General features: G+C 44.8%; 1 protein-coding gene across 2 annotated transcripts; it reads left to right on the forward strand.

Annotated features, from left to right (window-relative positions):
* The first annotated feature begins 1,342 nt into the window (after window positions 1-1,342).
* On the forward strand, window positions 1,343-24,737 carry LOC138981970 (spermine oxidase-like). 2 transcript variants are annotated; one of them, XM_070355159.1, is made up of 8 exons: window positions 1,343-1,464; window positions 7,990-8,260; window positions 9,398-9,490; window positions 18,499-19,204; window positions 19,472-20,549; window positions 21,191-21,390; window positions 22,393-22,501; window positions 23,338-24,737. In XM_070355159.1, exons 2-8 carry the CDS (start codon window positions 8,083-8,085, stop codon window positions 23,461-23,463), a joined length of 2,490 nt encoding a protein of 829 aa, XP_070211260.1. In that variant the 5' UTR covers window positions 1,343-1,464; window positions 7,990-8,082; the 3' UTR covers window positions 23,464-24,737. The 2 variants fall into 2 exon arrangements, with proteins under 2 accessions (XP_070211260.1, XP_070211259.1); XM_070355158.1 differs by lacking the exon at window positions 1,343-1,464 and adding an exon at window positions 7,025-7,542 and having other exon boundaries at window positions 7,717-8,260.
* Window positions 24,738-24,944: the final 207 nt, after the last annotated feature.

The following is a 24,944-nucleotide window of genomic DNA, read 5'->3' on the forward strand; positions in this document are numbered from 1 at the left end:
TAATGGCGGACATAACAACAATAAACCAGAAGAACAAATTGAAAGAATGGGGATGGGGAACTAAATAGAAACAGAAGAATCTACAGAAGAGAAAAAAGAAAAGGGAGGGGGAGGGGGGAGAAAGTACAAACAACCACAAGGAGAGACTAGGACGAAAGCGCATAGGAAGAGAACATCAAGTCTGAGACATGCAACATGTACATTCAAGTAAATGTAACAATTTGTTGATGGAGAGGCAGTAATTCGTTAAAATATAAAATACAAGACAAACGATAATAATCATTGCTTAAACGCTGCTTATGTTTTCAAATACGATAACACAGAGAGAGGCAGTGTGGAGGTACACATACGCCTGCCCACACACATATACACTATCAATGCGTGAACACATCCATCAAATCAGTCGGCCAGATTTGACAATAAACGATTGGACAGACTCAAATATCAATATATTATTACGAAAAGAATATTGCTCGCTACCTTTTAATAATATTTCCACGCGTCTGAAATGAACAGGCAACGAATTGATTGTTGTCAGACGAGCATCTGCATACAAGGTGCAGTTTAATAAATAATGTTCGGCTGTTTTATTTGGATCACCGCAAACACACTGTGCGTTATCTTTTAAATGGCGTTTACATAAGTCTGAATTAAGGTTACTAATATTCAGACTTATGTAAACGCCATTTAAAAGATAAAAGTATTCCTTTTCACTTTCTGACTTTGTTTTAAATCCAAACACAACATTTGTATATATTTTTGGATTCAGGGTATGACAAAGAATACAATGCAATCAATTTTGAATCTCTAATTTTGACGAAATTCGTTATTCAATTTATAAGCCTTTGAGCTAAAATGCAACCCCATAGTCCGGATTTTGTCGACGATTACTTGACCAAAATTTCATTCACTTTGATCGAAAAATTAGGGCGTCTCAACTTTCACTAAAAGCCGGATATAACGTCATCGAAGACATATATTAAAAAAAGGGGGGGGGGACGATCTGGGGATATAATCTTCAAGAATTTGTATGTAAAGTTTCATGAAGATCTGTCCAGTAGTTTTCCCGGAATCGCTCCACTAACAAACACGCACACACAAAAATACACACACACAAACACACACACACACTCACACACACACACACACACACACACACAGAGACACACACACACCACCACCACCACCACCACCACCACCACCGCACGACCTACACCACAGAACAATACATCATTATGACCGCGCACAACAGACCAGAATGTTCGAATGGACTACGAACGTTTATAAAAGGCTGCGGCAAGCTGCCTCCTCCTCCTCAGTTGTCTGACAGGTGTGGTATGCTTCATAATTAACTCTTTCAGCCTGTCGTTATTTGCTCAGCTGCTGCAAGTGTGATGGTGGTCGTCTGTGCCTGAGAGCTATCTGCGTGAAACATCTAGTAAGCTGTCCACTTGTCCTCTGAAGGTATACCTTTCTTCACCTGCAAACGATGATGTAATCCACCATAATCACAACACAGGAAATGTTAATTATCAAGATTCTGTTCTTAGACTTTTGTTTTGTTTTTTAGTTGAACGCTAGATGCTGTCTGTCTTCTTCTTTATTGATTTTCTTCTTTCTCTTTCTGTCATCTCTCCTTTTATGTCTTTAGTATTTAGCTGATGCATAATATGTACTTTGCCAAATTGATTATATACACAAATCATCACATCTCTGCACAACCTATAAGTTATAGCGTACTACCTAACCAACGTTTCATATGAGGACCATAATTCTACAAATTTGGTAATGTTACCAGCAATGAAACTGGAATATTTTTCTATTTCAAATCTGTATTTCAAATTCCTTAAACATATTTCTGACAGTGGCCTTGTCTCTTGTAACTTACTCTTATAAATGGGGCGGGGATGTAGCTCAGTCGGTAGCGCGCTGGATTTGTATCCAGTTGGCCGCTGTCAGCGTGAGTTCGTCCCCACGTTCGGCGAGAGATTTATTTCTCAGAGTCAACTTTGTGTTCAGACTCTCCTCGGTGTCCGAACACCCCCGTGTGTACACGCAAGCACAAGACCAAGTGCGCACGAAAAAGATCCTGTAATCCATGTCAGAGTTCGGTGGGTTATAGAAACACGAAAATACCCAGCATGCTTCCTCCGAAAGCGGCGTATGGCTGCCTAAATGGCGGGGTAAAAACGGTCATACACGTAAAAGCCGTACATACATACACCACGACCCTCGTCTCGATTCCCCCCTCTACGTTAAAACATTTAGTCAAAACTTGACTAAATGTAAAAAAACAAGTCGCGTAAGGCGAAAATACAACATTTAGTCAAGTAGCTGTCGAACTCACAGAATGAAACTGAACGCAATGCCATTTTTCAGCAAGACCGTATACTCGTAGCATCGTCAGTCCACCGCTCATGGCAAAGGCAGTGAAATTGACAAGAAGAGCGGGGTAGTAGTTGCGCTAAGAAGGATAGCACGCTTTTCTGTACCTCTCTTTGTTTTAACTTTCATTAAATAGATTTTTATTTTTTTTTACAATTTTCAGATTTTTAATGACCAAAGTCATTAATTAATTTTTAAGCCACCAAGCTGAAATGCAATACCGAAGTCCGGGCTTTGTCGAAGATTACTTGACCAAAATTTCAACCAATTTGGTTGAAAAATGAGGGCGTGACAGTGCCGCCTCAACTTTCACGAAAAGCCGGATATGACGTCATCAAAGACATTTATCAAAAAAATGAAAAAAACGTCTGGGGATTTCATACCCAGGAACTCTCATGTCAAATTTCATAAAGATCGGTCCAGTAGTTTAGTCTGAATCGCTCTACACACACACACAGACACACACACACACGCACGCACATAGTCATACACCACGACCCTCGTCTCGATTCCCCCTCTACGTTAAAACATTTAGTCAAAACTTGACTAAATGTAAAAAGCAAAACAACCACTAAATGTTTTTGTTGTACAATCGTTCCTTACGAGATTGTGTACTTAGCAAACTCTTTTGCAAAGAGAGTACTGCTTATAACCTAAGACAATTGTAACGTTGGTACATGGAGCAGCCGATAGCGAGCTGGCTTTGCAACCAGTTCTCATTCGTTCAGTGTTCGAACCCAGGTATTATACGGCGGGGGATTTTTCTGAAATTCCCAGAGTCAACGTTTAGCTGACCGACTCGTACCACCCTCTTGTATGCATGCGTGAAAGATGCCGACGAAAGTCGGAACTGACACGTGTTGAAACAGCTGCAACGAGAAAGACTGAGAAATATGGTGTTTTTACGTTGTGAAAGAACGTGTTAATTAAATACTCGGTTTTTTTATGTGCTGAAGTATTTTTGTAATCTAAGCATATGAGGCGGGGGGGGGGGGCAGTCATTGAAACAAAATTGCACCAAAATCTTTTAAGATTTAAAGCCATATGTACTCGATGACTATACACGCTAATTGCTTTACCAACAGCTGGAGACATGCTAAATTAAGTTCCCTGCAAGATATTGTGGTCTAGGACCCCTTAAATGTTGAGATATTTGAATTTTTATTTTGATCTAGATCGTCCTATTTATAGATTTGCCAACAGAGGGAACGTTGACGCAAGGGAAATAACTCCGCGTCTTTGTTGACATCCTCACTTTTTCAGAGGCTAGAACAAGCTGTAATGCATGTATATGGTCCGCGCATGGCGACATATCGTCATTACATGGTCTTATGGTGCGTTTGACATCGATTATGGGCAAACTACACTTTGTAAACACGGGAGCGCGTACATATGCCTTTAATGAAATAATTCTCATAATATATTGTCGAACCTGTCTATAACGGCCACATAAATGACCGATCTAAAGGGGTCGTTAGAGACAGGTGGTCTCTATGGAAAGATGAGATACATATGTTAGACTAGAGGAATACCCGGCTTCGCCGGGGTGAATCGCGAGACAGAGACAGACAGCGTGGCGGTTCATCACAATCACCTCTGCAGGCGAAGTCCTGTCAAACGGGATTGAGAATTTTAGAGCTTATTTCTTAGCCCTTTATTATCTGTTGTGGCTTCTCAAATGCCAGAACATACAGACAGACAAAAGCCGCTAGACCCCATCACAAACAGAACTCTACAATCCACAGGTTTTTGCCCACACACACACACACAAACACACACACAGAGAAGCCGTATATATATATATGTATATCTATATCTATAAATATATAGAGATAGGTGAGAGTGTATTTTTCGCGTGGCTATAAATTGATTCGACCTTTTCACTTTGACAGTAAGAACAACTTACGGGTGCAAGGGAAGCGTTCTGGACAGCGCAGTGACATTCTAAAAATAGTTACTCAGAAACGGGAATTTGGGGTGAACGGCGCGAGACAGAGACAGACAGCGTGGCGGTTCACCACAATCACCTTTGAAGGCGAAGTCCTGTCAAACGGGATTGAGAATTTTAGAGCTTATTTCTTAGCCCTATATTATCTGCTGTGGCTTCTCACATGCCAGAACATACAGACAGATAATGATGATAAAATCGTTTATTTAACGTCACTCTGTAAAAACATTGGCGACATTTGTCTTAGATTAAGAACACACACAGGCACGCACACAAACTTTCCCTTTATGTACAGTGGTTCACCACCCTCCCGCCCCCCGCACACTCTCGCTCATCTAATTAAAAATGGTGTTAAGAGATACTTGGATATAAAATGGTATTTTTAAAAGTTCTGATAAAAATATATAGTAGCTGTATGAGAAGCAATGGCGTCAGCCGCAGCAATGTCTCTTCATATCCAGGGACCAAGTGGGTGCGTGTGCATAAGTCCAGCGATAAGTTTGGGACCTTGCCACCCAAGGTCTTTATTAAAACTTAAAAGATAGCTTAATTTTTCCTTTGAGGTATTTGGCAGAATATTTCTATTTGAGTTTATAAACTGAGTCAGGGGTTGAAAGTGGCATGAGTTCAAATCACACTCCAAAGTCAAATGAGCAATGGTGAGGTCGGATTGACAGGTGCATTTAAGCTCTAGAAATTGGTAATTCCCAGCTTCTGCCCTTAGGCGGTTAATCCTTTTTATTACACGTGGGCATGCATTATAGGTGTTCATCTGTTTTGATGGGGCTTCCCGAATGAGCCAGCCAGAGCTTATAGCCTTGTGCATATATTTGTTCCTCCATTCTCTCCAGAGAAGAGAGTCTGTAAGGCTACTGATCTCAGAAGCAGACAATGGCAGGTCTACCTCGGAGGTGCCTATGCCTTGGGCAGCTTCTTTAGCGGCTTTGTCCGCTTTCTCGTTGCCAGGCACGTTCACGTGTGCTGGACACTAATCTCGCTTCCCTTTTTTATAATTTTATTTGCCAGCTCCTTTATGGCAATGACAAGATCATGTCTTTTTGATCTTTTGTTAGATCTTAATGCTTCAATGGCTGCCTTGGAGTCAGAGAATATAGCTATCTTTTGAGGAGGAGTGTTCTTGAGATTGAGATGAACAAGCGACATGCAGATGGCAAGGAGCTCAGCTGAGAAGATCGAGTTTCTGTTGCACAGTTTAAATTTCCCAGTCATGTCATCGCTGGGGATTACAAAAGCTGCGCCAGCCTTCTTGTCATCCAACACTGACCCGTCTGTGTAAACATGAACATGGCCTTTGTATACAGTATCAATGTGCTCAAGGGCTTGTATCCTTTGTAGCTGTGCAATATTCTGTGTCAAAATTCAGACAGACAAAAGCCGCTAGACCACATCACAAACAGAACTCTACAATACACAGGTTTTTGCCCACACACACACACAAACACACACACACACAGAGAAGCCGTATATATATATGCATATCTGTATCTATAAATATATAGAGATAGGTGAGAGTGTATTTTTCGCGTGGCTATAAATTGATTCGACCTTTTCACTTTGACAGTAAGAACAACTTACGGGTGCAAGGGAAGCGTTGTGGACAGCGCAGTGGACAGCGCAGTGACATTCTAAAAATAGTAATAGTAACTTACAACTGAACGGGAAAGCCACACGAAGGAAGGGAGATAAACGCCAAACACTGGAGAAGATAAGGAAGAGTTACTTATAATGGTGAAATGAACACAAAAACCAAAATCATTTCAGCGCTGCGCGCTGAGAGCACGTGTTGAAATATCTCATCGATGATATTGTGTCCGGGGTGTAGCTGAATACGGTGTCCAAATTTGAAAAAGATCCACCGAGAACTTTGGCGTTGTGATGTGGTGTAGCGGCTATGGTGTGTCGGTATGGGGGCCCGGGTAGCTGAGGTGGAACCAAAATAGCTGAGGTGGAACCAAAATCGGTTCAGCGCTGCGCGCTGAGAGCACGTGTTGAAATATCTCATCGATGAGGTTGTGTCCGGGGTCTCTCTGAATAAGCCCACCAAATTTGAAGCAGATCCATCGAGAACTTTGGCCGTGCATGGCGAATACACAAATACACAGATACACAGACACACAGACACACACACAGACAGACACAAGTCGTATATATGTATAGAAGACAACTCTGGGATCCCTCAAAGTAAGTGGTCGTTGTGGGCAGGTATTTGATTTCGAAAGGTGGTCGCGAGATCAGGTTCGACTGTACTTGCAAAATGTGTTCTTCATAGCTAAGCAACATAATTTATTTGATTACTTTCGTTTTCGTCTAGCCGAGACTATTTTTGAATAGAGAATCTAGATCTGATTTGACGTCCATCTTAAAATTCGCAACTTATGACGTCATTGTTTATCCATTCAATCTTCGACAATGACAAGATAAGTACCTTCCTTTTTTCATCTGGATATTTTTGTTTGTGTGTTTGTGTGTTTTCTTCAGAGATATTTGTAAACGAGACGCTTTGGGCGTTTTGGGTCATGTTTAAACTACCGCTTTATTTTTAACAACGGCTTGTGTTTTAGTTTTGTTTCCCAGATTAACAAAGATCGCGTTATAATTAATATAAAACAATTGTGTCGAGGATAGCAATGCAGGAATGAAAAACAAAACGCAAAATTTGGCTACAAGTAGGCTACAAGATTGTAAACATCAGGACAGAAATTACCTCCGCCCATATATTTTCTTTGATACCCGCAAGAATCATCACCATTGAGACAGAGTACTAATGGCAAGATTCTCAAAACAAAAAGGATTAAGCGCTCTGAATATGGACAACAACAGGATCAACTCGCTCTTTATTTCAATGCTTCTTAATAATTGCCCAGGGGTGGGGTGTCCGAACCAAAAGTGGGTGACACCCAACCGGCTCAGAACAAACAGCGGGGTCTGATTTGGTGAAATCACAATAAATCTCAATTTCAACCAATCCAACACCACAGTTGGCTCCCACCCGGTAGGTAACTTCTCGAGCACCTCGGCCCAGGTACCAGAGCTGTGGTGCACGAATCGAAAGTGGGTGACACCCAATCGGGAGAGTACCAATCGCGGGGTCTGATTCGTTGAAATCCCCACAAATCTCAGTTTGAACCAATCCAACACCGCGGCTAGCTCCCACCCAGTTGGTCACTTTCTCGTGCACCTCGGCCCAGGTACCAGGAGCTGTGGTGCACGAATCGAAAGTGGGTGACACCCAATCGGGAGAGTACAAATCCCGGGGTCTGATTCGTTGAAATCCCCACAAATCTCAGTTTGAACCAATCCAACACCGCGGCTGGCTCCCACCCAGTTGGTCACTTTCTCGAGCACCTCGGCCCTGGTACCAGGAGACTGATTCCGCATAACGTATAGGCCTATCTTCAGAGCGCTTACCTCAGATGAGAGGACACCATCGGGACCAGCCGAAAGTGTCCCTTAATTGCGCAGGTGACCTGCCATGACAGGTATGATCTTGGTAGACCATAATAGCCACAGGGATAACAGAAGATTGTTCTTCAAAGGAGGTGTGCTCTCATCGGGAGGACCTCACATTGATTACAGGTCCCACTGATTTACCTATAATTATCTGTATTTACACCCGCAATTATTTCATTGTGCAGATTATAAAGACCAGCCAGCACCGTATCCACTCCACAAACCACCAAGAATACTACTTCAGTTCCAAGCCCCCTCCCTTTCAGCATCGCCCACACATGACTTCGTCTCCCAAAGCCCTGATCGAGCTCGCCCCGAACCCTAGGGTTCTGGTGGTGGGAGCCGGGTTTGCGGGGGTCGCCGCAGCAGAAGCTCTGAGGGAGAGGGGCGTGGAGGAGGTACTGGTCCTAGAAGCTCAAGATCGACCAGGTGGCAGGGTTCAGAAAATCGAACTCGGTAAGCATTTATGTAACATAGGTATTTCCCGCTGTTTTTCTCTGTCTCTGTCTGTCTGTCTCTGTCTATCTCTCTATCTCTCTGTCTCTCTGTCTCTGTCTCTGTCTCTCTCTCTCTAATTTCTCTCTCTCTCACTTTATCTCGCTCTCTCTCTGTATGTGCGTGTGTGAGTGGGTGTGTGTGTGTGTATGTGTGTGTGTGTGTGTGTGTGTGTGTGTGTGTGTGTGCGTGTGCGTGTGTGTCAGTCTGTCTTTCTGTCAGTCTGCCTGAGATAGTCCATCTCTATGTCTGTCTATATGCCTCCCGGTCACTTCGTATAAGTTTGGAAAGCATTATCAAGTAGCGATAATTCCAAGCGAGACCGACATCATTGATACGAAATGCAGTGACCAATCGCCGAAAGGCGCATAAAAGGATATCTCAAAATCCTCTATTCTCGATGACATACTAAGGAGTTAGTTCGGGAGAACGACGATCTATGGACGGTTTAACATATAAAGGGAAGCAAGTGGTTAAAAACGGGCGTCCATAGAGCCAATGAACAATGTTATCTACTTGTAGTATTTCATCCACTTGTGACCCGTCCTAATCAAGTGCTTGGTCGTATAGGGCCTAAAAAATAAAATAGGTGTGGTTACGGTAACCCGACCTACCCTATTTTTATGGGCCGACCCTATATCTTTTCATTACATTTGTCAAAAAAACAACAACACAAAAACAAGAAAACGAGTGCAGAAAACGCAATGAAAGCGAAAGCGCTCGAGTCGCACACTTATTTCCCTGTCAAGTAGGTTTAATTTGTACACATTAGAAAAAAAAGTTTTAAAAAAAAGTGATTGCCTACCTTCCTACCCTATTTTTTTTTTGGCTATGTTACCGTAACCACACCTATTATTTTTTTTGGCCTAAGATATTTGTAACAGACACTATACTGCAGATACTCTGAAGGGTTTATTGGGGGACGTCGCCTCGGTCAATCTGCCAGACGTGCAGGTGGCTGATAACACCTAAACACGCACACACCTGGGTAGCGCGACTCTTGTTGCTGCTGGCTTTCGACTGGGATGGAAGCGACCCAAATTTCCCAGCAATAGTATAATAAAGTGAAGGAAAGGAAAGGAAAAACATGTGTTTCAGAGGGGGGTTTCGCAGAGCCGGGGGCCCAGTTCATCCATGGCGAGAAGGGAAACAAACTGTTCGACCTGGCCCAGCAGTACGGCTTACTCATGGGTACGTACAGTGCGCGGTCAAATAAAAGTATAGTTGTATTGGAATTGATGTACAATACCCGGCGAAAGAAACGCAACTCATTCGCGCCCACTGTTGCAAGTGATTTTTCATCATTTTCAAATTGTCGTAAAATATGAACCAGATAAGGTAAATCAAAAAGAAAAACAGATTCGTGGAGGATATTTTACTGGCTCTAGGTTTAGTGCATAGTATTTAATCGTTTTTGTTTTTTTTCTTTTTCATAAATTGTGTTATACAGGGTAGGGGTTAAGCGAGTTGTGAATGCAGGCAAACGTGTCACTTCAACACGCTAAAAAAATCGTAAACATGCATATTTTTTAACAAGGTAAAGACACTTGTGGAGGCAATTCATTTCTCAACAAGATCATTAAATTAGAATTATTCGCCAAAGCGTTTAATACTGCAACAAATGAGCATCCACACAACAAACAACAAACACAAACACACGCCGGGTACTTTACATGCAGACATGCACGCACGCACGCATGCGTGCACGCACGCATGCCTGCACGCACACACACATACACACATACACACACACACACACACACACACACACACACACACACACACACACACACACAGAGAACAGTCAGTCTCGATTTGACTGAATGTGAAAAGCACCTGGGACAAAAAGAAGGAATTACAATTGTGCAGACAAAAAAATTAGAAGGCATCTATATATATATATACGACTTGTGTCTGTCTGTGTATCTGTGTGTTTGTGTATTTGTGTATTCGCCATGCACGGCCAAAGTTCTCGATGGATCTGCTTCAAATTTGGTGGGCTTATTCAGAGAGACCCCGGACACAACCTCATCGATGAGATATTTCAACACGTGCTCTCAGCGCGCAGCGCTGAACCGATTTTGGTTCAACCTCAGCTATTTTGGTTCCACCTCAGCTACCCGGGCCCCCATACCGACACACCAAAGCCAAAGTTCTCGGTGGATCTTTTTCAAATTTGGACACCGTATTCAGCTACACCCCGGACACAATATCATCGATGAGATATTTCAACACGTGCTCTCAGCGCGCAGCGCTGAAATGATTTTGGTTTTTGTGTTCATTTCACCATTATAAGTAACTCTTCCTTATCTTCTCATCTTCTCCAGGTTTTCAGCGTTTACCTCCCTTCCTTCGTTTGGTGCACTATAGTGTGAGTGGAGCGTCTTCGGATATTCCCGGCGTTCTGTTACTGTTACTATTTTTAGAAGGTCAACGCAGTGTCCAGAACGTAAATTGGACCCGTAAATTATCCTCACTGTCAAAGTGCAAAGGTCGAATCAATTTATAGCCACGCGAAAAATACACTGTCATCTATCTCTCTATAGATACGGCTTCTCTGTGTTTTTGTGTGTGTGTGTGTGTGTGTGTGTGTGTGTGTGTGTGTGTGTGTGTCTCTATGTGAGCAACACCTGTGCATTGTTCAGTTCTGTTTGTGATGTGGTCTGGCGGCTTTTGTGTAATTTTATGGTCATGTCATGTCGTGTTCTGTCACGTGCATGTCATGTCACACTCAGCACGAGTAATTCACTGCAGTTGCTGGCCCGTAGAGTGCGTTCTTTCACAAGCAAACATGCTGATTACATAGCGACTGCTTTAACGCACCTCGAGCTTACATAGCCAAGTCAGTGCTCAAATAGCGATTTTCTCCCGAATTCCTGAGGGTAAAGGGGGACAATCACATTTTCGTTGTGTCTTAAACACACGACACAGCTCCCTCTGCTCTTGGCGTGGGTCCAGAAAGGGGGCTAGCTGCCCTTGGTGGCGTTCCCACTCGCCCTGCAGGAGTCCTCGTGTTTCTCGGGAGAGAAGTGAAAGTCGCTAGAGGGGTGAGCTTCAGCTCACTCTTTGTCTAGGGACGCTTTTGTTACCCTGCTTTTATCCTGCCTTTTTAACCCTGAGCTGTTTGGCTTGTTTTTTCTTGGTGACCGTACCGTACCTTGTAAGTGATGAGCCAAGTTGCTAAACACAAACTGCCAAACACCACCTTTGCTGATAGGCGGGAAACGTTCATCTGGGTAGATAACTACCTTCCAACGGACACCACTGCTCTGAGGGAGCAAGATTGGTCCCTTAATATGGACCAAACAGCAAGCGGTTCTGACCGCGCCCCAGATATTCCCATGGAATCACTGAATGAGACTGACCGGGCCAGCCGGACTGGTCAGTCCCCAAAATCCAAACAGCTTAATAAAGCAATCACCAATGAGAAAACCAGCATATCTTCTCCTTTCAAGAGAAAGAGATTGCGGGAGGACGACCCTGAGGGGGGGCAGAGCTCTCCGGAATCTCTTCTCTTCCGGGATAGCCCCCCACGCTCTCAGATTACTGATCATTTTGAGGAAGACTTCACCGAAGTCAATCGTAAGAAGCCCAAAAAGAAAAAGAAGCAAAAGGTCCTCTGCGAGGGTCCCCCTCTTCAGGGAAACACAGGTATTTCCCATGCAACATCTGCCCGGGGGGTCGACACCTCCCAACCCCTAACTGAATCACAAGAAAACCAGACAACTCAACAGCCACTACCACCTGCCAATACACACACACACACAAAACAAAGACCCCGAAGAAAACTTCTTTACCAACCCAAGCAACCTCCTCCCTCCTTCTTAGAGTTCCCCGTGGTGGTGCAGGACCTGAAGGAGGGCCCTGCAACATTGCAGGGACTCGGCCTCAGGAGGAAAAAAACTTTTGACCTTGCCATCGGCGAGGTCAAAGAAATACGCATGCTGGCAGCTGGGAGCGTCCTGGTAGGGTGCTCCTCAGCATCACAACAAAACAAGCTATTGAGGCTGGACTCGATCGGCGGCATCAAAGTGAAATGCCACCGTCCGGAGGTAACAACCGAAGGTGTCATTAAACGCATACCCACAATACATTCAGGAACAGACCTGTCTGAGATGGCAGTGGGCGTGCGCGTCCGGATGGAGGATGGGAGTCTTGTAGAAAAGGGCCCCTCCTCGGTTCGATCTTTTCGCCGTCTTCTCCTTAGGGATGGGAAACCGTCTCAGGCGGTCCGTGTCACGTTTACAACGGCAATTCTTCCAGACAGCGTCGTTCTGGAGAGTGAGGTGTACGGCGTCGAACCCTACACTCCTCCAGTGCGGCGCTGTACGAAGTGCCAGAGACTATCGCACCTAAAACAACAATGCAAATCAAAAGTGCAGATCTGCCCCCGATGTGGCTCCAAGGGCCACGACGGAGCGACGTGCACCAAGGCCAAACATTGCGTAAACTGCAAGGGCGAGCATTCCGCCGCTTATCTTGGATGCCCGGAAATGAGACTGAGGCTGCAGGCCAATAAGATCAGGTCGGCAGCATACATACCATATTCTGAGGCCCTGGATCGGGCGCGGCGCGAGCTCGCCAAACAACAAAATAAAACAGCGACTGCCCCAGCGGAAATGAGGGACTCCTTCTGGCGTCCCCCTCCGCAACCGATCCGGCGGACCTCAACCCCCCGGTCCGGGTACTCTTTGGCTGTCCAGAGACCCCCCCTGGGTGGGCAAGTAAATAAAATACAAGAAATCAAAAACAAAATGACCGAACATGACAATACACTCCTTCCAGTTCATGCGGACAGTTCTGCTGCAACCGCGAAGCACCAAACAACTTCGCAAAATCCAAATCCTGGCCCCCAGGCGCCCTGTAAGTCTCAGACGGCTCGGGCAGAGGCGCCGCTTCATGGGACCCCCGGGTTAAAGGCCTCCCTCCTACGCAAAGCCCAGAACAGGAAGGAGGACTCGAAAGAAGAGCAGCTCTTCGAGAGGTTGATGGGGAGAATGGAGGAGGGATTGGCCCAGAGATTCAGAGAATACAAACTTAAAACTGAACAGGAAATAAAGCAGCAGATGAGGGAGGAGCAGGAGAAGGCAGAGCTTGAGCTAGCCGACGCTGCACTAGATAAGCTAAAAACAGGAGAGCAATATGCAAATTTAAATGAACAACAAAGAGGCCTTCAAGGTTTCATCGAGCAGTGCCTCGGCTTCATGGTTAAGGCCAGACAGATGCAGAGTCCTCTCGACCTGATCGACTCCCTCTCAGCTACATACACACAACTCTCCAACACCAAGGTTGAACGCTTCATTCCGGGCGGCGCCACTCTGGCGCTGGGCGCTCTTGCTGGTGCCAAGCAGTTGTCCGTGACGGATATGAAAGCTGTTAAAACCACTTTTTAACCTATTTTAAATCTGCCCTTTAACTTACCTTCTTTGTGCGTGTTAAAATGGCTGAACAAGGTGAAAGCGGTCACGGATTTATCATATTACAGTGGAACTGTCGCTCTATCAACTCTAACTTCTCTCAGCTATATAATTATATATCAAATCACTCTGCTGACATCTTAGTTATCCAGTCAGTCAAGAGAAAACGCTCCCTACTGCCTTCTATAGATGGTTTTGACTTCCCTCCCATAGTAGAGCAAAAGGGCTCAGGGCAACTCATTCAAACAGCTATTTATCTAAAGTCTTCCTTAAATTACAAACCCTTTGCACCTCTCATCCCTAGTTCAGAAAATCTCAGTACATGTGCTGTTGAAATCGAAATAAAAGGATCCAAAAACCTCAACATAGTTAACATATATTACCCCCACGGGTGTAATAAAAAAGGAACTACCGACTGGCTAAAATCCCTGGATCATGGCAGGGCACACTGGTGCGTGATGGGTGATTTTAATAATCACCACCCTCTGTGGGACTCTGCTAACCCTAGATACAAACATGCCAATAGCAACCTTGCTGACGTCATTTTGGAAACTGACTTTTGTATACTAAACGATGGCTCGGCAACCAGACTTCCAGACAGAGCTGACCATTCCCCGTCAGCAATCGATCTCTCCCTTTGCTCAAATGCCATAGTCACTGACATCGACTGGAACGTTTTCCCGGACGCCCTCGGCTCCGATCACTTACCCATTGTTCTTACCTTCCGCCACTTCGCCCCTAATCGCAATAACTCGGAGGTCAGAAAAAAGTACAATTACAAACAGGCAAATTGGGACAGCTTCCGTGCGGAGCTCGAGGGTGTCAGGGAGGAAACTCTCCTTACGGATGACATCGAAGCCTCTTACAATAACATACGTCAATGTATACTCACTGCTGCCAATAATCACATTCCGCTTAAATCAGTAAATCCTAACTGTAAGGCCAAAAGGAATGAGTGGTGGAATGCAGACTGTGATGAAGCCTTGGCAAACAAGCGATATCACATTAGGACATATCTCAGGCACTGCTCAGACGCTAACTTCACGAATATGAAGTCAGCTGAAATACAATTTAACCAGATCACCGCTGAGGCTAAACTTCAAAACTGGGAAAACTTTGTCCACAAAGAAACTAAAGATTACAAAGACTGTGGCAAAATCTGGAAGAAAATCCGCAGATTTAAATGTAGATACAGAACTAAAGAAAAGCCACTACTATCGGGTGATAAAATGACCACAACTGACTCTGAAAAGGCAAACCTATTAGCAGATACCTTTGCCAAAAATAGTCAATCAAAATCCCTAGATACTGAACGACTCAATTATAGGTTAGATCAGGAGAAGGGTTTCACATACCCCCCAGATGACAACCAGTTGCCTATAAACTGCATGTTTAAGGCAAAAGAAGTCCAAAACGCCATCTCTTCTGTGAAAGACCCAAAAAAATCCACAGGTTTAGACCCAATATCATATCACATGATAAAACATCTACCACCTAACTTTGTTAAGTTGCTCACTCAGTTTTTCAACCTATGCTGGTTAAAGGATACTATCCCCGCAGCGTGGTCAGACTCACAAGTAGTAGCAGTATTGAAGAGCGGAAAACCGGGCAATCTACCTGGCAGTTACCGCCCCATATCACTAACCCCCCACCTCAGCAAGATCTTTGAGCGTGTGGTGAACCAGAGGCTGGAGTTCCACCTCAATAAACACAATATCATTCCTACATGCCAGGCAGGTTTTAGGCAAGGTCGTTCGTGTGCGGACCACATTGTGCACGTCACTGAAAAAATCAAAAAGACCTTGGCACATAGTAATAATTCTCTTCTTGGAACCTTCTTTGATATTAAATCTGCGTACGACAGCGTCTGGCATGCTCGTCTACTCCTAAAACTCGGCAGAATCGGTGTCTCTGGCCACATGTACCAATTCATCAAAAACTTCATCAGCAATCGCAAGATGTCTGTCCGGGTGGGCTCTTCGGTGTCCGAAACCCATGCGCTGGACATGGGGGTTCCCCAGGGCAGTATCATCGCGCCAAACTTATTCAGCATCATGCTCTATGACATTACTTCTGTTAAGGTTGACGGTGCCAGTGTACTTCTGTATGCGGACGACCTCGCCTTAATAGACACTAATAGACCACGCCATAACAGAGTTACCAACACTGTTGACTTATCTTCTTACCAAACTAAAATCGACAACCTCTGTCAATATATGTACACCAACGGCTTCCAACTAGCCTCAAATAAAACAGTCTTTCTTGTTGTCTCCCGTAGACAACTGTACAGGAACTGCAGTATAAAGATAGGTTGTGATATTATCAAACCGAGCTCAGAAGTTAAGTTCCTCGGCGTTATCATCGATACCCGACTTAACTGGACCAGTCATATCGAACATCTGATCAATAAGGCCAACAAGGATCTTTATATCATACGCTACCTGGCGTCCCAATCCTGGGCCAGAGGGCGTAAGTGTGTCACAGAGGTAGTGCGGGCATTAATTCGCTCCCGCCTCCTTTACGGGTGCGAAGCTTATTTCGCGACGCGCCCGGCGCTCATGAAAAAACTGGCTATTATAGAGTGCAGGGCGCTCAAAATAGCTCTGGGACTCTCCCAACAAGCGAGTAAGAGTCGAGTCTACAGCGAGTGTGGGTGGCTGCCCCTTGTGGATGAGATAAAACTCCGTTCAGCTCAGTATGCTGTCAGAGCCCACGCGGTAGAGAACTCTGCCTGCGAGGTCCTGACTGACTTTTTTCCTCAGCACCAAAATTATGAGGCCAACACCAAACATAGCACTCAACTCTTGGCCAAAACGCTACCCTTATCCGACACAGTAAACCGCATTCTAGCCGATAGCGGGGTGAAGGTCAGTGAGCTGGCCAGGGTCCCCCCGCCCTCCTACCCGCCTTGGCTTGAGGAAACCCCTACTATCATATACGACAGTGAAGATAATACTACCAAAAAAGATAACCCCGTCTACCTAGCTACTGTTACAAAAGAAACCCTAAACTACAAATTCTCGGAGCATTTAAAAGTCTTTACTGACGGATCCAAATTTGCAGACGGCAGCGTTGGCTGCGCCTTTGTGATCCCAGATCTCAAAATCTCAAGGAAATATACTCTTAATAAAGACATCTCCATATTCTCAGCCGAGCTATTTGCCTTGCTCATGGCATGCACTTTTATAAATGACCTCCCAGTCACACCGCGTGCGGTAGTTTTCTGCTCTGACTCGCGCTCTTCATTACAAGCTCTGCATCGAAACACATCAAATCGGGCAGAGCTACAAAGAGAAATCCTCTTTATATGTCACCAGTTAATCTCATCCGGCACATCCGTATCATTTCTCTGGGTCCCCTCTCACGTAGGGGTCCGGGGAAATGAACTGGCGGATGTCGCTGCCAAAGAAGCGGCAGAATCTAGCCCAGCTAACACTAACATCGGCTACTCAGTAACCGAGTTCTACAGTAAAATCCGTAAACTCATTCGAAGTCAGTACGTAACATCTCTGTCCTATCAACCCATTGATATGAACGATCTACACCCCGATCTCCCAACAAACCTCCTCACTATCTTCAGACGCCTCCGTGCCGGCGGCTGCCGCTTCCATATCTTTAACAAGTCCTGCCATTGTGGAGAACCCTATTCATTTCAACACATTTTCGCTCCATGCGCTACAAATAGAATTACCTTTAAAACCTTATATGACCATATGCAGCTCCATGGTCTGAGTCCCCAGGATTATCTGCGCAGTAGCAGTTCTCTAGGCTGGTCACACAGCTTGCTGCTGTGCCGACTGGTCAGGGACTCGGACATGGGGCTGTGGGTATAACTAAGCCCAGATTATCACATCAGCGTGTTTCAGTTTGAGGTCGAGTGGCTCCCGCCATCCCTCCTGATTCCAGCGACTACCTTCTAGACAACATATCCTCACCCAAGGCCCACTAGTCGCCAAACTGTACATATTGTTTTTATTACCACGGCCTTCGTGGCTTACATCTTAATCCTTTTATTTGTAAAAAGTTTTGAGACTTATTGTTCGTGTTCCTCTTACTTGCTCATCTATTTGGTTTTATTGGTGATCCTGAAAGGTTCCACTTTTTAACTCGATTTGAAATAAAAAAAAATAATATTACAAGCCCGTTATTCAAGATATAGAATACAGACTTATAATTCTTACCAAGAAACATCTTAACTACTTTTCATTTTAACAAATTCCACAGAGCATTATCAACTCAACCCCACCCCCTGCCCTCCTCTCCTGAAAGCGGACAAACACTCAAGTCCTTAATGGCTCAAAACCGTAGGACTTTTAATATTAATTTTAACTGTAATTTTATGTACTGGCCTTCCTTTCAGAAGCTCTAACTTGCTCAGTCCTGTTTGAGTGGAGTTCGCCTCCAAAGGTGATTAACACGGTTACATTCGTCGACAAGGATGGGACTCGATATGGTCAGGAATGGCATTATGGCCACTGAATCATTTTCGTGCTGTTCCCATTCCACGAATCTGGGAGGGACCTAAGCTTGGCGAGCTTGGCGGGTCCATTGTTCGGACCCGGCGAAGCCGGCGTACGGCTCTAAGTACTTCTTCCCGGCGAAGCCGGCTACCCGGCGAAGCGGGTATTCATTCTAGTTCAATAATATATAAATACCACTAAAAGGAAAGTTAATGTCCATTCCCTCGGCATGTCTGTCAGTGTTATCCTTATTTTGCTAACAATCAGCATATTTGAAATAACTCATGATATAAATGATCGTCCCCGTCCTTTGTGGTTGTAGATGCCTCGCTGTACCAAGACGCGGAGAAAACGAAGGACAGCTCGGCGGCGGATTACGAGGACCATGACTTCGCGACTTCACGAGGCGAGAGGCTGGACCGAGACAGCGTCGCGCGCCTCATCCGCGTCGTCAACAAAGTCTTCAGGGATTACGCCAACAGTTTCTTCGCTGATGCCGCGTTGAAGGAAGAAACCGATACGCAGAATGGAGAAAGCAACACGTTAAACGAAGAAAGCAACACGGTGAACGCACAAACCAAGACGCTAAATGGAGAACGCAGCACCATGAACGCAGAAAGCAATACGCTGAATGCTAAAAAGACGCAGAATGGAGCAGAGTGCAGCGACCCGAAAGGAAAAAGCAACACGCTGAACGCACAAAGCAACACGCCGAAGCAGCAAGAGGGAGGACAAAATGTGACGAAGCGAAAAAATATTACAGTGGAGGAAACAACGCCGACCCAAAACGGCACTGCACAGAACGAGGAGAAGAAATTGTCCAACCAAAACGGCGTCACGATGAAATCCGCCAGCACGGCGTTTGGGGACAACTGCTCCATCATCGATTACAGTGGCGCGGTGTTAGACGAAGATGGCAATTCAAAAAAACGTCCCAGCACATTTGTGGACGTGCTGAAGAAAGCCCGTGAACAGATTCTAGCTTTGGATGGGGACGAACCAGAAGAGATCAAGATTGCTATTTTAAAGTGAGTTTCTTATGATCTTTCTGTTTCGCACTGTGTCTATCTCTGTCTCTGTTTCTGTTTCTGCCTGTCTCTGTCTGTGCTAATTCTTTGCCTATTGGACGACATTTGATTAAGCTTTCAAATCATTTGCTTTTGCAAAAAGAAGGCAGTCCTCCTGCGCGGTACAATCTTATGGTATAACGCAGAATCTTACGGTATAATTTTTGAAGTGATCTAAGCGACTTTTTTTTCTTTTCATAATATCCCTCTAACCTCTCCCTCTGTCAGGTGGATGGAGCAGTGGGAGTACACGGACAACGGCGCCAGGCTGCCCGAGCTGTCCCTGCAGGCCTATGGCAAGTACGCCTACCTGGAGGGCTACGGCCTCACGCTCACCTCCTCCGGGCTGGAGGACGTCCACAGCACCTTCCTCGCCCGCTCCCTCCCCCCGCACGACCTGCTGCTGGGCAAGGCCGTTAAGAACATCTACTGGACAGAGCTACCATCGTCGGACAGCTTGGCTGGGCGACCATCTTCAGACCGCAGGGCAGAGCGGCCCTCTTCAGACTACAGGGCAGAGCGAACCTCTTCAGACAGCTTGGCTGAACGACCATCTTCAGACCGCTTAGCTGAGCGACCATCTTCAGACTGCAGAGCAGAGCGAACCTCTTCAGACAGCTTGGCTGAACGACCATCCTCCGACCGCTGTGCTGGGCGACCATCTGCAGAACCCTTTGCAGAGCGACCATCTTCAGACCGCAGGGCAGAGCGACCCTCTTCAGACAGCTTGGCTGAACGACCATCTTCAGACCAGTGGGCGGAGCGACCAGCACAAGACCACGAGTGTCAGAATGAACACAACGGGGAAGTCAGTCGTAATGATGTTGTTGGCAGTCGCTGCAGTGACTACGAAGCTGATCGTTCATACCAACCCCTTAGAGAAAAAGGGAACACCGATGTGCTGAACTCCAAACCAGAAGCGACGGAAACTCTGAAGGTGAACGGAACAGTTCACTCGCCTCACGGATCGAAAAGGTGTCTGCCTTCGCAGCAGAAGTCTAGCGAGAAGAGCACGGCTGTGCGAGTTGTGTGCGAAGACGGGGAGGAGTTCTGGGCGGACCACGTGATCGTGACGTCATCCATCGGGTATCTGAAGCAGCACGAGGCGACCATGTTCAAGCCGCAGCTTCCGGAGAAGGTTTGCCAGGCCATCCACCACATGGGCTTCTCCACCGTCGCCAAGGTCTGCCTCGTCTGGGACGATCTGCACGAGGTTTTGGACCCCGAGGTGGAAGGCATCCAGTTCCTGTGGCTGGGGAGTTGCCCTCTCCTTCCCCCGTCTGATAGGACTCCAAGAAAGACCAGGGTAGGATGGGCGTTTTTGTCTCTGTCTGTCTGTCCCTCTCTCTCTCTCTGTCTCTCTCTCTGTCTCTCTCTCTCTCTCTGTCTCTCTCTGTCTCTCTCTCTCTGTCTCTGTCTATCTGTCTCTCTCTCTCGCAGACACTCTCTCTCTCTCTCTCTCTCTCTCTCTCTCGCAGACACACTCTCTCTCTCTCTCTCTCGACAGACACACACTCTCTCTCTCTCTCTCTCTCTCTCTCTCTCTCTCTCTCTCTCTCGCAGACACACACTCTCTCTCTCTCTCTCTCGCAGACACTCTCTCTCTCTCTCTCTCTCTCTCTCTCTCTCTCTCTCTCTCGCAGACACACCCTCTCCCTCTCTCTCTCTCTCTCTCTCTCTCTCTCTCTCTCTCTCTCTCTCTCTCTCTCTCTCTCTCTCTCTCTCTCGCAGACACTCTCTCTTTCTCCTTCTGTGTTTAATATGTTTCTTTGCCCGTCTATCTTTGTGCTTGTGCCTTTCTGTGAGAGCGCGTTTAACAAAAAACATTTTTTTAAATTCATTCACGATCCGCTTTAGATTTCATTTGTTGTCCCTTGGAGGTCAAATCAACACTTTATTTGTTCGCAAATCGTTCACCGTGGTCATATTGTTTATTCCACATCACAGACCGGAGGTAACTGGTACGACATGCTGCAAGGTTTTGAGAGGGTACCGAGTCACAAAGGGATGCTACTCACGTGGCTAGCGGGGGAGGAAGCAGACATCATGGAAGATCTTCCGGAACGAGAGGTGAAGGACGTCCTATACGAACTCTTGGTGCAGTTCACTAACAACAAGGACCTGCCTCGACCCAAGCAAATTGTCAGGTAGTCACAGTCACGTGATATGTCAGATAACAGCGCAAATATAACAAAAATCAAGCCAGATCTCGGCCTTTTGCAATGAAAGCATACACAATTACCTGATTGCCACAATATTACGTACACAGATACGCTCTTGGGTGTAAGCAAACATGCCAATACTATGACAAGAGAAACAACCGCTGCATATTGCCTTTTGAATATGCAACAAGATGATTGCCTCCCCTGGAGACACATTTTCTCAGGTCTGGTGAAGTTGTCATACTTTGTATGTTAGGATTGCTTTGCTTTTCGTGATACTATGTCAGTGGTGCACCTTAGAACAGTAGTGGTCAACAATTTCGTTGACAACTAATATCCGTAGGTATTGTGTACCCAAGTACCTGTTTGCACATCTCCCTTGTTTAAAAAAAACACCACTGTGTTATCGCGTTGATCATATTCCGCCATTACATTTCTGGCATGTTTATGTGAGCACTTACCATAAGTTTTAAACTTGTTGTGCTCCTTTTTAATGATGTTGTTATATTATCATGTGTTTGTTTGTTTGTTTATAGGGGCGGGGATATAGCTCAGTTGGTAGCGCGCTGGATTTGTATTCAGTTGGCCGCTGTCAGCGTGAGTTCGATCCCAGGTTCGGCGGAAATTTATTTCAGAGTCAACTTTGTGTGCAGACTCTCTTCGGTGTCCGAACCCTCCCCCCGTGTACACTACATTGGGTGTGCACGTTAAAGATCCCACGATTGACAAAAGGGTCTTTCCTGGCAAAATTGCTTAGGCACAGTTAATAATTGTCTACCTATACCCGTGTGACTTGGAATAATAGGCCGTGAAAGGTAAATATGCGCCGAAATGGCTGCAATCTACTGGCCGTATAAAATTTCATCTCACACGGCATCACTGCAGAGCGCCTAGAACTGTACCCACGGAATATGCGCGATATAAGCGTCATTGATTGATTGATTGATTGATTAAGATACTGTTTAAACCAACTGTTTTATTTGTTAGATCCCAGTGGCACTCCAACCCCTACATCCTAGGAGGCTACAGCTACATTCCTGCTGACATGGACCCGGAATCCCACAATCTGCTTTCTGAGCCGCTGCCATCAAAACAGGTAGTGATTTGAAAGGGGAAAGCGAGTGCCTGAAAATTTCAATTTGCTCCTGTTCGTCCCCACAATCCCCCCCCCCCCCTCCCTCTCCCCAACGGAATCCCACTTTCCTTCCCCCCAAAAAAACCGCCCACAGCAACTAGAAAAACAAACACAAAATATTTTCTTGGGAGAATTCTCAAAGTCGGTTGCTTGAGCTTATGAACATATATGACCCTCCACCACGAAATGAATCGCATGTCACCTTTGCATGATTTTCATATTTTTACATTTTCCTAAAGAGTTTGTTATGCTCTATCCAGTGGTGAAAACCGTTTTAGAAAAGAGCGAAAACTGTTTGAGTTATAAGCCTGTGACTAAGGTGACCCTCACACTGTTACCAGACACATGCGACTCATTTCGTGGTGGAGGGTCACATATCTGGCAAATAGATACAAATCCGCTTCCTCCATTTTCCTACTCATCATACGTCTTCCCTCCTGCTATGACACACAAGATTATTCAGGGGACACATGAAAATGTTATCAAACCCATAACTCTGGTGTTTATGAACGCATCTTCGTAGAAGTTTGTATACACTAATGTAAATAAATGAGATGAGCTTGTGTTCAAAGATTCAGCATAGTATATATGCACAATGTTTAAATAAATGATAAAAAAAAAAATTAAAAAACGTTTTAAAAAGTGATACGACTTTTGCCCTCAATTCTATAGAAAATTTAATATTGTTGATTGAATGACGCTGGTTTGCGTTTTGAGAAAAATATTGTCCACGGGGGCGGAGGGCAGCTCTAACCATCAACGTATTATTTATATTTGCGTTATTATGTTTTGAACAGAATCCTGTGCTGCAACTTTCGGGGGAGGCCACAAGTCCACGCTTCTACTCCGCTGTGCACGGCGCCATTGACTCGGGTCAGAGAGCAGCGCGTGCCATCTTACGTCATTACAAAGTGACGTCATAACAGTCATCCGACCATTAGTTCTGCTTTCCACGGTTTCAAGGTTCTATTTCGCTTTTAGCGGACAGGGCTTTGACGAAATGTAATATATACATGTAAACAATAGAATAACAACACAAAAATGAAAAAAGTTAAATGTTAAAAAATCCCGCCTGGTGGTGGTTTTGTACGGATTCACGCTTTTGTAACCTAGGGGAAGGGCCCCTAATATGGACCACTTTTTGTTTATTGCTGATAACTAGCTTGTTTTCTTGCGAAGAAGTTTCATTTTGTGGTTGGTAGTCCTTCTCTCTTAGTTTAACCGTTTGGCCTAATTAGAGTAACATAGCTTTGATAGACCTTCAGCAAAAATTAATACAGAAAAAATCACAAATGGTCCATATTACTATTAGGAGCCTGGACCAGTGAAGCGGCCATCACGAATCACTGTAAAAAGACCCCTATACTTCAAAATAACATGATACAACTTAGCGTGCAAGTCAGACTAATTCAAATATGCTTTAGATTTAGCTGTTTCGGGTTGATGAGAGCATTATTTGAAGCACACCTGGAAACTGAAGAAGCTTATCAAAAACATGAAAATAAGTGAAATTATCAACTTCCACAAAAATAAGACTATTTGTTATATTTTTTTGAAATCTCGAGGGCTAGTTATAGGTTATTTTCAGCAAGCTTCTTAATAAATTAATTAATATTGCCTTTAGTTTTTATTTTCTTCGATTTGTTGAAGGTGGTCCATATAAGGGGACTCACTCATACTTTGAGGTTTTTCTATTATTTTTTGTTTGCAGTAGAAACTCGGGGTACACACTGTTAAAATGTAACAAATACTGTCTTAGCTGTCATATATAGCCATTTTTGTGTTATGAAAGCTTTGGCTGTGGACAGAAACGAGTCCGTTTTAGGCGGCAAATTTAGAGTGAACGCTGCCAAAAGTGAAAAAAAGCGAAAAAGCCTAACGGTTTTGAGGTTTGTGTTTCTGCAACTGTTTTGACATGTGCAACTTATCCAGAGAGGGTGAATGAAGCGAATGAAATTGTTTTGAGCGCTCTAGCGCCGTTAGTTTGTCAGAACAGGTGGTGGTCCATATTAGGAGCTGGTCCATATTAGGAGCCTTTCCCCTACTTTTAATTCTCTCAGTCGCAGATGTGTGTAGAACGCATTTCACTTGCAGCATCATAATGATGTTATTCTGGAAACAACAGGCTGACTTTCTGCGTCGATCATAATCTCAATTGCCTATTTACACTGTGCAATATTAAATCATTTTAAGCTCTTGAATTTGTTCAGGTGGTTTTCCAGCTGTCTTCCAGCATGTTCAAATGTGGGTGCTTGTTTGTTTCTCAGTTTGTTAATGCATTCGTTTTTTGTTTTGTTTGTTTATTTATTTATTTATTTTTTTAATGCTTGTTTGTGTCACTACTAAGGCGGGTACATGTTATATAGACTATTGCTTCACAATGAACATTAAAACTATACCTACG

Source organism: Littorina saxatilis, linkage group LG12 (genome assembly GCF_037325665.1).
Source record: "Littorina saxatilis isolate snail1 linkage group LG12, US_GU_Lsax_2.0, whole genome shotgun sequence".
Lineage (NCBI taxonomy): Eukaryota > Metazoa > Mollusca > Gastropoda > Littorinimorpha > Littorinidae > Littorina > Littorina saxatilis.

What these genes read in the sequence shown, in the direction of transcription:
- LOC138981970 (XM_070355159.1), top strand. Translation starts at nt 8,083, where the DNA reads ATGACTTCGTCTCCCAAAGCCCTGATCGAGCTCGCCCCGAACCCTAGG. An exon ending in GGACTCCAAGAAAGACCAGG is followed by an intron (nt 20,550 to 21,190) that starts GTAGGATGGGCG and finishes TCCACATCACAG; the next exon opens with ACCGGAGGTAACTGGTACGA. An exon ending in AGCCGCTGCCATCAAAACAG is followed by an intron (nt 22,502 to 23,337) that starts GTAGTGATTTGA and finishes TGTTTTGAACAG; the next exon opens with AATCCTGTGCTGCAACTTTC.